General features: G+C 54.5%; 1 protein-coding gene across 1 annotated transcript in view; it reads left to right on the forward strand.

Moving 5' to 3' along the window:
• The first annotated feature begins 3,125 nt into the window (after positions 1 to 3,125).
• Positions 3,126 to 12,279, forward strand: part of ECE1 (endothelin converting enzyme 1) — a 113,236-nt gene continuing 104,082 nt past the window's right edge. Inside the window, exon 1 of the mRNA XM_045898518.3 lies at positions 3,126 to 3,284. Within this exon, the coding sequence (XP_045754474.1) occupies positions 3,282 to 3,284 (3 nt within the window). The 5' untranslated portion in view covers positions 3,126 to 3,281. The remainder of the gene's footprint in view (positions 3,285 to 12,279) is intronic.

The following is a 12,279-nucleotide window of genomic DNA, read 5'->3' on the forward strand; positions in this document are numbered from 1 at the left end:
AAGTACCTTTTTTTAAAGTTGGCTCCATGCCCAGAGTGGAGCCCAACGCACAGCTTGAACTCAAGACCCTGAGATCAACATCTGAGCTCAGATCAAGAGTCAGCTGCTTAGGGGCACCTGGGTGGCTCAGCTGTTAAGCTTCTGCCTTCGGCTCAGGCCCTGATCCCAGGGTCCTGGGATCAAGCCCCGCATCAGATCGAGCCCCGCATCGAGCCCCGCATAGAGCCCCGCATAGAGCCCTGCATCGGGCTCCCTGCTCGGCAGGAAGCCTGCTTCTCCCACTCCCCCTGCTTGTGTTCCCTCTCTCGCTGCCTCTCTCTGTCAAATAAATAAAATCTTTAAAAAAAAAAAAAAGTCAGGTGCTTAACCAACTGAGCCACTCAGGCACCCCCAAAGTACCTTTTTTAAAAATTTACTTTTTTAAAAAAAGATTTGACTTATTTATCTGGGAGTGAGCGAGCGCAAGCTGGGGAGGAGCAGAGGGAGAGGGACAAGCAGACTCTGCGCTGAGCATGGAGCCCAATGTGGGCTTGACACAGGGTTCAATCTCACGACCTGAGGTCACGACCTGACCCGAAATCAAGAGTCGGTGGCTTAACCAACTAAACCCCCCAGGTGCCCACCCCAAAAGTATTTTTTAATTAAAGTACAACCATTGTGGTTTTTTTTAAGATATAATGTTATTGCACACTTAATAGACTACAATATAGTGTAAACTTAACTTTTATATGTACTAGGAAACCAACACATTCATTTGACTCGCTTTATTGTGGTATTCGTTTCATTGTGGTGGTTTGGAACCAAACCTGCAATGTCTCCAAGGTATGCCTGTATGAAGAAAAATATACAGGGCGCCTGGGTGGCTCAGATGGTTAAGCGTCTGCCTTCGACTCAGGTCATGATCCCAGGGTCCTGGGATCAAGTCCCGCATCGGGCTCTCTGCTCCTTGGGAGCCTGCTTCTCCCTCTGCCTCTCTCTCTCTCTGTCTCTCATGAATAAATAAATAAAAATCTTTAAAAAAAAAAAAAAAGAAAAAAAGAAAAATATACAGACCCTCAGGAAGCTTCACAAACTGAGCACATCCCCGTACCCAGCCCCTTGGTCCTGAAACCACCTTTCCAGCGCCCAGAAGTGCCCCTGGTTCCCCCTTGCCAGTTATTCCCTCCCCAAAGGTAATAGTAGCCTGACCCCCCAACAGCATAGATTCATTTTGCTTATTGCTGAACTTTATATAAATGGAACAATGCTTAATATTTTCCAGTGGTTTGTAGTTTACAAAGGACATGCATGTACATTAAGTCGTTAAGTCTTCACATAAGTACAGGGAGGGGGGCAGGAATGACAAATCCCATTTTACAGAGGAGAAAACTGAGGGAATGGAATCTGCTACAATTACACCGCTGGAAAGGGGATCCAGGATAAGTGGGTTCCGTTTTTGCGTCTCCCTGGATCTCAGAATGTCTTCCCAGGCATCAGGCTACAATTCCCAGGAAGACGCTTGGTCAGGAATCTGAAGCTAGCCCCGGCCTGGGCAGCTGATGGTGTGTTACCCAACCTCCAGGATGGAGAGAGTGTCTGGGACAGAGAAGATCTGGTCACCTTTAGGGCAAGGCCCAACCCTCCCCTCTCTACTCCGCTTCCTGTCTGCTGTACTCAACGTGCTTTGTGAATTTTGACAAGTGACCCTCCTCCGGATGTCCTTCCCTCCACATTAAAGAATCCGGAGTGCTGCTGAATGGAAGGGGGGAGATTTGTTTCCACAGAGCTCCCCACCACCTCTAGGTAGCCACACACACTGCCCAGGATGGGACGGTCCCCTTTGGAACCTGGCACTATGTGCCTAGATCTCCTCTCTCCTGCGTGCCCACAGTGATGTGAGCTAGCTCCTGAGCAGGGGCTGCTGTGAGCTGTTCCTACCCTCCCTCCTCTCTTCCAGAATCCACCTGTCCCCTGCCAGTTTAAGTCCCTTGCCCCCAATCCCATGGCTGATAGGCAAGATTCCCCACTTCATTCCTTCTTGCCCTATGAAGGCTTATACCTCCTTCAAAGCCCAAACCTCATCTCCTCCCGGAGGGCTTTGTCTCTCCTGAAAAGACACTCATCATGCCTCTTACACATTGGTTTCTCTCTCTGGACACAACACAAATATAAGTGATCACAGAGTCACACAAAACACTTTCACAACACACACAAGGTTTTCATCTCTCTTTCTCAAAAACTAGGCTACCTCCACAGTGTACCAAATCACAGCCATGCCCCCTTGTGTGTGCAAACGAACACAAGCACCCACAACATCACAACACCACAGGGATTTGGTCTCTGTTTGTAACAGGGATACAAAGTCTCTTTCTACCACATGGCCATGCATGTCCAACAGGCCCATAACGCACAGGTCACACATCATACAAATACACAGACACACATCCTTGCACCTTCTTCCTCCTTCACTCTCTTACACAACACACAGCAGAGACAGTTTCTACCCGGGACACAGAAAACTCACAGGCACGGAGAGCCGTCGGTCCTTCTCTCTGCTTCTCTCCCACCGCCTTCTCTTGCCCCTCTCTCTTACACAGACATCGACACACACATACACACGCACACACGGAAGCTCCAAGTAACAAACCCCAAATATAGTCAGTCTATGAATTCCGTCACAAATAAACACACAGGCACGCGGGTTCCATCCCTTCCCCGCTTATTCTCGGTACTCCTCCCCACACTCCTCCCCTCCAGCGCGCGCGCGCGCGCGCGCACACACACACACACTCACACACACCACAAAAACACACGCGCAGCTGCAGCGCCCTGGGTCACACTCCCGAGCAGGCGCCAGGCAGGAGACAAAGGTCGCCGAGGCTCCCGGCGCCGCGCACCAGACGCAGCTGAGCCGCTCCTCGGGCTCCGCCTGCCCCCGAAGCCGGGTTCGGCGAGGTCCCGACCCCGCACCCCGCAGCCCGAGGCCCTGCCCGCGCCCGCTGCGCGGGCCGCACGCACCCCCGCTCCCTGCCCGGCGCGCCGGGGGTTAAGGAGGCGAAGGGGGCGCGGCCGAGGCCGGGTTCGGGGCGTGATTGGCTGCGCGGCCCGGTCCCCGCGCCCCGCCATTGGCCGCTTGGCGGGCCCGCCTTCCCGGGACCAGGCGCCGGAGCCGCGCTCGCCCGCGGGGAGCCGAGCGCGCGGCCGGGGCCAGCGAGCCGCGCCGTACCAAGAGCGCGGCCGGGAGCCGAGAGCCGGGATCCGGCCCGGGGAGCGGCGCGGTGCGGGAGCGGAGCGCGCGAGCTATGGTGAGTGCCGCCGCACCCGGCCCCGCCTCGACGGCCCCGGCGGCCGCGCCGCGGTGGGACTCGGCCGGGCTCGCGGGGGGCTGGGCGCGGGCTGCGGCTCTCGCTCGGAAGGCGTGGAGTCGGGGGGCGCGCGGGCCAGGCTCGGCTGGCCGGGCGGCGCCGCCGCGGTTCCGTCGGGAGCCGCCGCGCCCAGCTTGGATCTGGGCAGCTGGCCCCGGCCGGGTCTGGAGGACTCGGGGTGGCCGATTCGGTTCGGGGAGAGTTGGTGCAATTCTAGTCTGGGGCGTTCGGAAGTCCGAGCAGGGAGTGGAGACCCCTGGCATCCGGGCTGGGTCCGATACTGGGGTCGGGCACAATTTCCGAGCGGCTGGATCCAGTTGGACCTGAATGTCGCGGGTCGCCGAGGTCGGTCTGGGGCTGAGGCTGGGCTTGGGGCGTCGGGGGTGGCCGAGCCTAGGGCATTTCTGAGGGCTCCGTAGAGGTCGAGGCGCTCGGGGACTGCCTATCCCACTATGGCCCGAGGGAGTGGAGAGTGGAGGCAGCTAGGTTGGCGGCTGTCAGAGACCAGGGAACACTTGGGGACCCTGCTTTCAGTGATTCGCTCTCCCCAGCATCTCCCAGTAATGGGTCCTCAGAGGAGGGGGTTGCTGAGGGGGTTGGTCAGCAACACCAGGGAGAAGGGACTTGGCAGGGGGATTTCATGGGGGTTTCTGGAGCCCCAGGAAAGAAACTCTTTTGGTTGAGGCTGGGCTTGTTGGGGCTGTTTTAGGGCTGGGTGTTGTCTCCGGAAGGAAAGCTTGGACCTTTCAATAATCTCTCTAGGGCTTGATGATCACTTCTGCATCATGGGGGTGGAAGCCACCTACTTCTCTTTGCTTTCCCCTGGACAGGCCCTTCTGATTCTCTCTCCTGGTCCTGTTCTGTGTCCTGTGAATTGAGTACAAGTCACCAGGTAGTGCCTGAGGAGGGCATGTGCCAGTGATGATGGCTGCTTGTCCCAGGGATACAGCCACCTCCATTTCTCTGTGATGATGCTGTCAAGCCTGAAGGGGACCAGGTGGGGGCAAGATGAGACCCCTGTAGGTATGAAGAGCCCCCCAGTGATGCCCCAGGACCAACCTCTGCTCTGCCCAGAGCTGGAGTCCCCTTCTAACATCCCTTTTCCCTCCTCTCTCCTCTCCCCACCAACATCTGCCTCCCCCTCTGCCATTTGCCTGTCCAGAGTAAGTAATAATGAAATTGTGTCTTGGACCCAACCTACCTCCTTGGTCAGGAATCCCTCCCCTGGAATGCTCTATTTGGACAGTTCTGGTGGCAGGGAGCTCACACCCTGTGGCCTGGTCCTTGATTTAAGGTCTCCGCATACAAGCAATAAAAGGGTGTGAGACATTGAGGTCATTATCATTCACTCTGCTTTCAAACCCACCCTGACCTAAGTTACTCAGAAAGAGAACTTTTTCCTCCTTAGAAACCAAAGAAGGAGAGGGCACCTTGCCTTGGAGATACTTTTCAGAGTCTTACAACCTGAGAAACCTTCCAGGCTTTAGTATCAAACAGATTCAGGTTCAAAGCCTGGCTCTCCCACTTCCCCGCAGGGACTTGGATCAAGTTGAACGCTCACCTCTGACCATCAGTTTCCTCATCTGTGAGAAGAGATGAAAGGTCTCGCTTGCAGGGGTGGTGTGGGGATTTGGTGAGATAACCCAGTGAGAGTGTTTGCTCCAATACAGCTTTATTTCCTTTCTTTACAACCTTAAGCTCAAATTGGGAAGTTCTGTGTGAATCTAACCTATTTGCTAGTTGGGAAGAATTACAGGTTATCATGAAGGGAGAAGAAGGGGACAGTGATAGAGAACCATTCCTTTGTTCATCATCCAACGAAGATTTATTGAACACTTACTATATACCCTATGCTAAGGAGGAAAAACTGTCATCAACACGGTGTTAGGGGAGCTTCTGCCAATTCATAAATGTCTGTAAGGATCCTCAGGCCAAATGGCATATCTTTGGGAGAGGCAGAAGTATCATGCCAGGCGAGGAGTTCCTCCTGGCTGGAGAGATGAGAGAAAGCTTCACTGAGCAGGTGGCATCTGAATTGGAAAGAACTTCCAGGTAGGGGAACCTCTGTGAACAGAGGACCAGGGGCGTGAGAACAACAAGGAACGCTCTTGGGGCTTGCCTGGCACCTGGACATGAGAGAGCCAGAGAAGAGGAGAGAAAGTGGCCAAGGGACATGGCTGGGGCCAGATGGCCGAACGCTTAGCCTGAGGAGTTGGAGCACCACTGGGGATTATTGACCCACCATGTGTGGGGGTGGGTGGGTTGGAGCCTGACGTCAGGCCTACTTGGCCCCTGTCATTTTGGTTTCCCCTAAACACTAGTCCCTGTGCTCATTCCTGAGGTGGGGGTGATTCAGGGCTACTAAAGAGTTTATTCCTTGGATCTCCTGCTCCATGGGTTTTAAACAAATCCCACGTTCCCTCCCCTCCAGCATGGCCAAGTTTCCCCTGGCCCCCAGGTTCCTAACAGGGCTCCTTTGGAGAGGGGGTGGGCTATTTCCTCTTGTCCTGGCTGAGTGTCCCCTGATGGTCCCCAGCTCCCCACCGAGGGCTCTAATCCTTTGGTGGAGAGTCAGTGCAGTTCTTAAAGGCCTCAACTGGAACCCCCAGCCCAGGCTTGGGATGAAGGTTCTGAGAAGGCTTTTTATATCTCCTGTCTTCGGTTGTCCTCGTACCACCCAACAACAGGCACAGAGAGGTGAAGGAGATTGCCCAGGGTCACACAGCAAGATAGGGTCAGAGCAGGCACAAGCCTCTTGTATGTATAGAGGGTTACCAGGCAGACAGGTTGGGGGAAAGGAGGCCCAACCCAGTGTTCCCTGTCTGCCGATGTGGCGGTTTGAGATTGTTCCTCCACATTCCAGCCGAGGGGCTGAGCCTAAAGCCATGGCTGAGTGTTGGGAATCATCTTTACTGTAAGTGGCTGAGTTGAGGACAGGGTCCACTGCCTGGGTTTGAATGCCAGATGTACCACCGGCTTGCTGTGTGACCTTGGGTCAACTCTTCCCCCTCTCTGCACCTCCTTTCCTACCAAGTGGGGCAGATTTGCTTCCTTGACAGGATGTCATGAGGATATAATCTAGCATACAATGTAGAAATGCTTAAGAACTTGAGGGGAGGTATTACTCTTTGAAGATGGGAGGCCAGCCACACGCCCCCTGCACCTGTCCGCTTGGGCTAGCTCTGGCTTCCCAGAGGCCAGCAGTACCCTTCCCTCTGTGGGTCAGCGTCTATGCTGGTACCCGGGTCACTCAGCTCTCCTGACATCGTGAAGATTTTTGGTAAGCAGTTGTGTCGTTAATTTTTGTTAACGACGAAGTAGATTGTTGCCTAGACAGAATTGGAAAGACCAGGCCCCATGGGGAGCAGCAAGATTTGAGTAGTCAGAGGACTGCCTCCAAGGTGGGTTCAGCAGAAAGTTTCAGGCATTGGCCACGACATAACCCGCTTGGCTAAAGTCCACACTTTGATGTCTACTGCGAGGGAGGAGCCTTCGGCAAAGATTTACGACTTTTTGTATTTCCACTCCATTTTTTTTCTTTTTCGTCAACTAGGTAAGCACCCCAGCCACAGTCAGAGTGCTGCGTTCATTCGTTCATTCAGCAAACAAGCCTGCCTGGTACGGTACCAGGTGTCAGGGCTGCCGTCCGCATGAGGGAGAGCGATAGATCTCTCTTTCCACAGTCTGGCAGACCGGCAGATAAGGAGCAGGAAATTAGAAGTGCAATTGCGGTTGCCAAGGAGACATGCAGGGTGCTCGGGAGCAGATAGGGGAACCTCACCTGGGGATCAGACAAGGCTCCCTGAGGACGTGGCATTAAAGCCGTGGTCTCAAGAACGCATGGTCTAAAGGATGAATGGGTTCCAGGCAGAGGGAGCAGTAGGTGCGAGTTGGGACCAAACATGGTGCCTTCAGGAATTATGGTGTCTGGGGGCTGAGGAGATGATGCATGGGCGGTGGCCCGGGCAGATGCATGCAGGGAGGGGCTTGTTAAAGATTTGGGGCCTCGATCCTAAGGACAGTGGGGAGCCACTCTGGAGTTTAGAGTACGGGGAGTGATGTGGTCAGAGTTGTGTTTTGAGACAGTCAGCAAGCTGCTTCAGGGTAGGAGGGGTGAGGCTGGAAGCCGGAAAACCAGTTAGGAAGCAGGTGGAGTGGTCCTAGGAGAGCCGCTGGTGGTCTAGATACTAGTTACTGCCCCTTCTACCTCACCCCACACCCCCAACGTGCTGCCCAAAATGGGCAGTGAAGAGAGGGGAGGCTGTGGCCCTGGAGGTCGCACAAAGCCCTTTCCCTGTGGACAATGACCATCCTCCCCACATCCTTTCATACAAACAACCAGTGGGGCTCCTGGCCTCAAGGAACTTTGATCTAATGAGAAGGACGAAATTTCAGAACAGCTCTAAAACCAGGTAGAAGATGATAGTGCCAATCTGGGGATACAGCTCCAGGGTCACCCTGGCCATGAGTATGTATCAGGGGAGGCTTCCCAGAAGAGGTGGCGTTTGTGCTTCCTATGGCAACAGTTAGTGGGATGGTATGTTTCCTAGGAGCCACGTTTTAGAGAAATGAAAGTAAGGAGATACTCTCCTGTCCTTAAGGAGTTATAGTCTGGGGGTAGGGGTGAAATTTAATGAATGACCAACGCTGATTGAACCCCACAGTCAGTGAGTGGCACTGGGGGTCTAGGGCCTTGGAGTTCTGCCCTTTCCCCAGGGGTCCCCAAGGACAGAGGTGGCAAAAAGATCCACAGCCCTGTCTTGGCTCACTGACAAGCCTTGGAACAGCTCCCTCCTCCCCACAGCCCTTGAGGTGGGGGGTTTTTGGGGGGAGATGTAAACAGAGGAACAAGTTTCTGGAGAACATTCAGGAAATTAGCTGAGGGAGTATCTAACTTCAGGGCTCCGAGACAGAGAGGAGGCCCTGGCTGCTAGAACTTAAAACCATAGAGTGCTTGCGTTCTAACCATCTGATTCAACTTCCCCATTTCATAGGTGGGAAGACCGAGGGGCAAAATGAGGACCTACTGTGTGCCTGGCACTTAAATGTAAACCTCTCTGACCTTCACTGGAACCCCAGGAAGTAGATTTATCCCGGGCACAGAGCTAGGGAAGCTGACACTCACAGATCACTTAGGCAACTAGGGACTGGAACCAGGCAGCAGCCTCCTGATTCCTCAAGATTCTGGCTTCGGTTCCAAGCTGCCACCCACTTCAGCAGAAACTCTGCCTTCCCAGGAAAGGCCCCTGGGGACAGGGATGGGACTGCCAGGCAGCGGCCAGAGGCTTTGGGAGATGGTTGGGGCCGCACGTTGACCAGGCTGAAATGTTATTTATCTTTCACCTTTGCACAGCCCTTGACAGTTACCCAGGCCCTTTCCTCCCCATTCACCAACTGTTCTTGGGTCCCACTGCCAATCTGTGGCAGAGCTAGGACTGAAACCCAGGCCTGTGACTCCCAGTTCAGTTGCCATCTCCCAGGCTCCTGGCCTTACCCTGTGGGTCGTGGCAGCCCCCTGCCTGAAGATGTGCCAGGCTTCCTGCCCACTGGCCCCAGGGAGCACGAGGAGCAGCCCCTGGCCCATGAGCCTCCTCCCCCCCATTCTCCTCCCTACAAGCTCCATTTCCTCCTTGGCGGGGACAGGCCGGGTGTGAGGCAGCCCTGAGGAGTAGGGTTACAGTGTAAACACCACCATGTCAATATTTACCTCTGCCTGGAACCAGGCCTCCCTGCCTCCCACACGCTGCCCATCCAGGTGCACGTGGCCTGCTCCGAGGCTCTGGTCACTGAAAGCCAGGCCAAGGGTAGAAATGTAGCTTCCCGGCCAAGCCCTGCCACGAACTTTTCATGTGGCTCCGAGCAAGAGACTCTCTCTTCCTGGGCCTTAGTTCTCCCGTCTGTAGCGCCATGTGGCTGGAACGGACCTACTCAGGGGGCGCTTTCAGCCATAACAGGCAGGATTACATGCATGATGCTCTGATTCAGAGCATGGGCCCAAAGCGGGCAGACCTGGGTTTGAATCCCCGTGCCACCACTTCCTCACTGTGAGGCTGTGGGAAGTCACCTAACCCCTCTGAGCTTCTGGTTCTTCCCGTGTAAAATGAAATCCTAACTGTACCTACTTTGGGGGGACACTGGCGAGGATCCATGAAACAAGCTCTAGCTCTTGGCACAGGATAAGAACTGAGTAAGCGGGCGCCTGGGTGGCTCAGTTGGTTAAGCAACTGCCTTCCGCTCAGGTCATGATCCCGGAGTCCCGGGATCGAGTCCCGCGTCGGGCTCCCTGCTCGGCGGGGAGTCTGCTTCTCCCTCTGACCCTCCCCCCTCTCATGTGCTCTCTCTCTCATTCTCTTTCTCTCAAATAAATAAATAAAATCTTAAAAAAAAAATAAAAAAAAAAGGGGGGCGCCTGGGTGGCTCAGTTGGTTAAGCGACTGCCTTCGGCTCAGGTCATGATCCCGGAGTCCCTGGATCGAGTCCCACGTCGGGCTCCCTGCTCGGCGGGGAGTCTGCTTCTCTCTCTCCCTCTGCCCCTCCCCCTGCTTATGCTTGCTTCTCTCTTTCTCTCTCTCTCAAATAAATAAAATAAAATCTTTAAAAAAAAAAAAAAGAACTGAGCAGGCAGTGGTGATGGTGGTGGTGGTTGTTATTCCAAACCAACATTTTATGATTCTCGGAGTCCAGACACTGGGTTACGTCACCTGTGAGCTGGAGCCAAGGGTGGGGTCTCTAACCTCAAGCCCTCCCGGCCCTCTGGGGCCACGGCCTGGGTCAGGGGGAGCCCAGGAGTAGAGAAAGCCCCTTGGTCAACAGCCCCCCTCGCCCCCAACACACAGCTGCCCGGCCTCTGGGGCTCCTTCTCATCGGGCGGAAGGCCAGGGCTGCAATGACCTCAGAGATCTGTGGCAGTGAGGGGGTGAGGGAGGGGGCGGAAGGCGGAGGAAGAACTCATTTCCTAAGCAGCTTGTTCACAGAAGTCCAGTCCACACTCACTGTTCCCTTCAGCCCCGGAGAGGAGGTGGCCACGTGGGGACCAGCAACCTCACGGTGTGGGGTGGGGAGAACAGGGAGGTGGGGACTGCTCCCTTCCTTTTTGCTGTGTGTGTCCCTTTGGACGCCCTGCGTCACCTCTCTGAGCTTCATTTTCCTCACTCTGACATGGAGATATTGGGGCCTGTGCTGTGCGGTGGTGGGAAGTGTTACCCGAAGAAGCCGGCTCAATCCCGACACAGCGGGGCTCCCGCCGATAGCAGCTTCTCTTATGATCATGGTTGTGAGAACCATTCGCCAGTCCTGTTCTGTGGGGCTGTGCGCTTCCTAAGGGCAAGATTGGGCTTTTTTTTTTTTTTTTTTAGATTTTATTTATTTATTTGAGAGAGAGAGAATGAAAGAGAGTACATGAGAGGGGGGAGGGTCAGAGGGAGAAGCAGACTCCCTGCCGAGCAGGGAGCCCAATGCGAGACTCGATCCAGGGACTCCAGGATCATGACCTGAGCCGGAGGCAGTCGCTTAACCAACTGAGCCACCCAGGCGCCCAAGATTGGGCATTTTTAAAGTCGTGGTATAATTTCCTTAAGTAAGATGCACACGTCTTGTGCAGTTGTTTTTACAAATTTATACACCTGCATAACCGCCAGCTAGAGCAAAATATAGAACATTTCCACCTCCCCAGAAAGTTCCCAGGTGCCCCCTTCCATCACTGTTTGCGACAGGTGGCTGCTGATCTGCTCTCTGTCACCCCAGTTTCACCTGGTTTTGAACTTTATCTGCATGAATTCATAATATGTACTCTTGAGTCTGGTTTCCTTCAGCTTCAGTCAACAGTGAACGGTTTTCCATTTGCCCATGTCGTTGCATGTTCCAGAATGTGCTCCTTTGCAGGCTGCCTGGCGGCCCTCTGGGCAGATGCACACATATGGACGACGTTCCTGTCTGGGCAGCTGTGACATTCCTGTGTGTCTCTCGGTGGACCTATGCACTCATTTCTCGTCAGGGGGTGGGTACTGGGAGGGGGCCTGCTGGGTCTGAGGGTGTGTGTGTCTTTCATTCTCAGAGAAACTACCAGGTGGTTCTCCAGGGAGGTGTCCATTTCCCCAGTGTATTGTTCACCTCGGCGGACAGGCCTAGGGTCTAGCCTTGAGTAGACTCTTGATGAATCTTTTCTGAAAGAAGGAAGAAATTTGAGACCTTTCTTTGTCTTAATGCTTCAGATCCACCCTGCCGGCCCTGCCCCCGCCCTCGGGGCCTGGCAACTCTGGGAGGCACTCTTCCTAGAACCTGGGCTTTGGGTCTTACTTGTCATTTCTCATCACAAGGAGGGGTTTCTGGATGTGGAGACCCTAGGCCATGAGGCTTTACCAGTCTGTGTGACCTTAGGTAAATCCCTTCCTTGCTCTTGTCCTCAGTTTCCCCTTCTGCACAACACTGGGTGGATTGAAGGTTTCCCCAGCTCCCCAGTTTCTGGTGGGCTCCCCTCATTTGGGAGGCATTTGCTCATGCTTCTTCACCTCCAGGGTTGTGCCTGCCCCCCTGGTGAGCCCCGGCTGCCCTGTATCTCTGAGGAAGGACCATTGAGGAAGTGGACAGGCCCTTCATTCTTGGTACCCTTGCTAAGAGCCTCACTGTGAATCAGTCCTCTCTGGATGAGAGCCCCCCAAAGTGGGCCCCTGGCAGTGAGAGTGTCACCCATGGAGGCTTTGCAGAAATGGCCTGGGTATCAGGCAGACCTGGGTCTCAATCCTGCCACTTCCTGGCTGTGTGACCTTGGGCAAGTCAGTCTACCTCTGTGAACTCCAGCATCCTCACCTGCAGAGCTGTAAGGACAAAATGAGGTCCTACCTCACTGTAGGGACCAAAGTGGATGGGGCAGCAAAATCCTTGCCCTTAAGGAGATGTATTGTAGGAGAGGGACTGTGCAGGCAACCCAACCAACCAG

Source organism: Mirounga angustirostris, unplaced genomic scaffold (genome assembly GCF_029215605.1).
Source record: "Mirounga angustirostris isolate CCGP_5_RB_7025 unplaced genomic scaffold, mMirAng1.0.hap1 SCAF_4, whole genome shotgun sequence".
NCBI lineage: Eukaryota > Metazoa > Chordata > Mammalia > Carnivora > Phocidae > Mirounga > Mirounga angustirostris.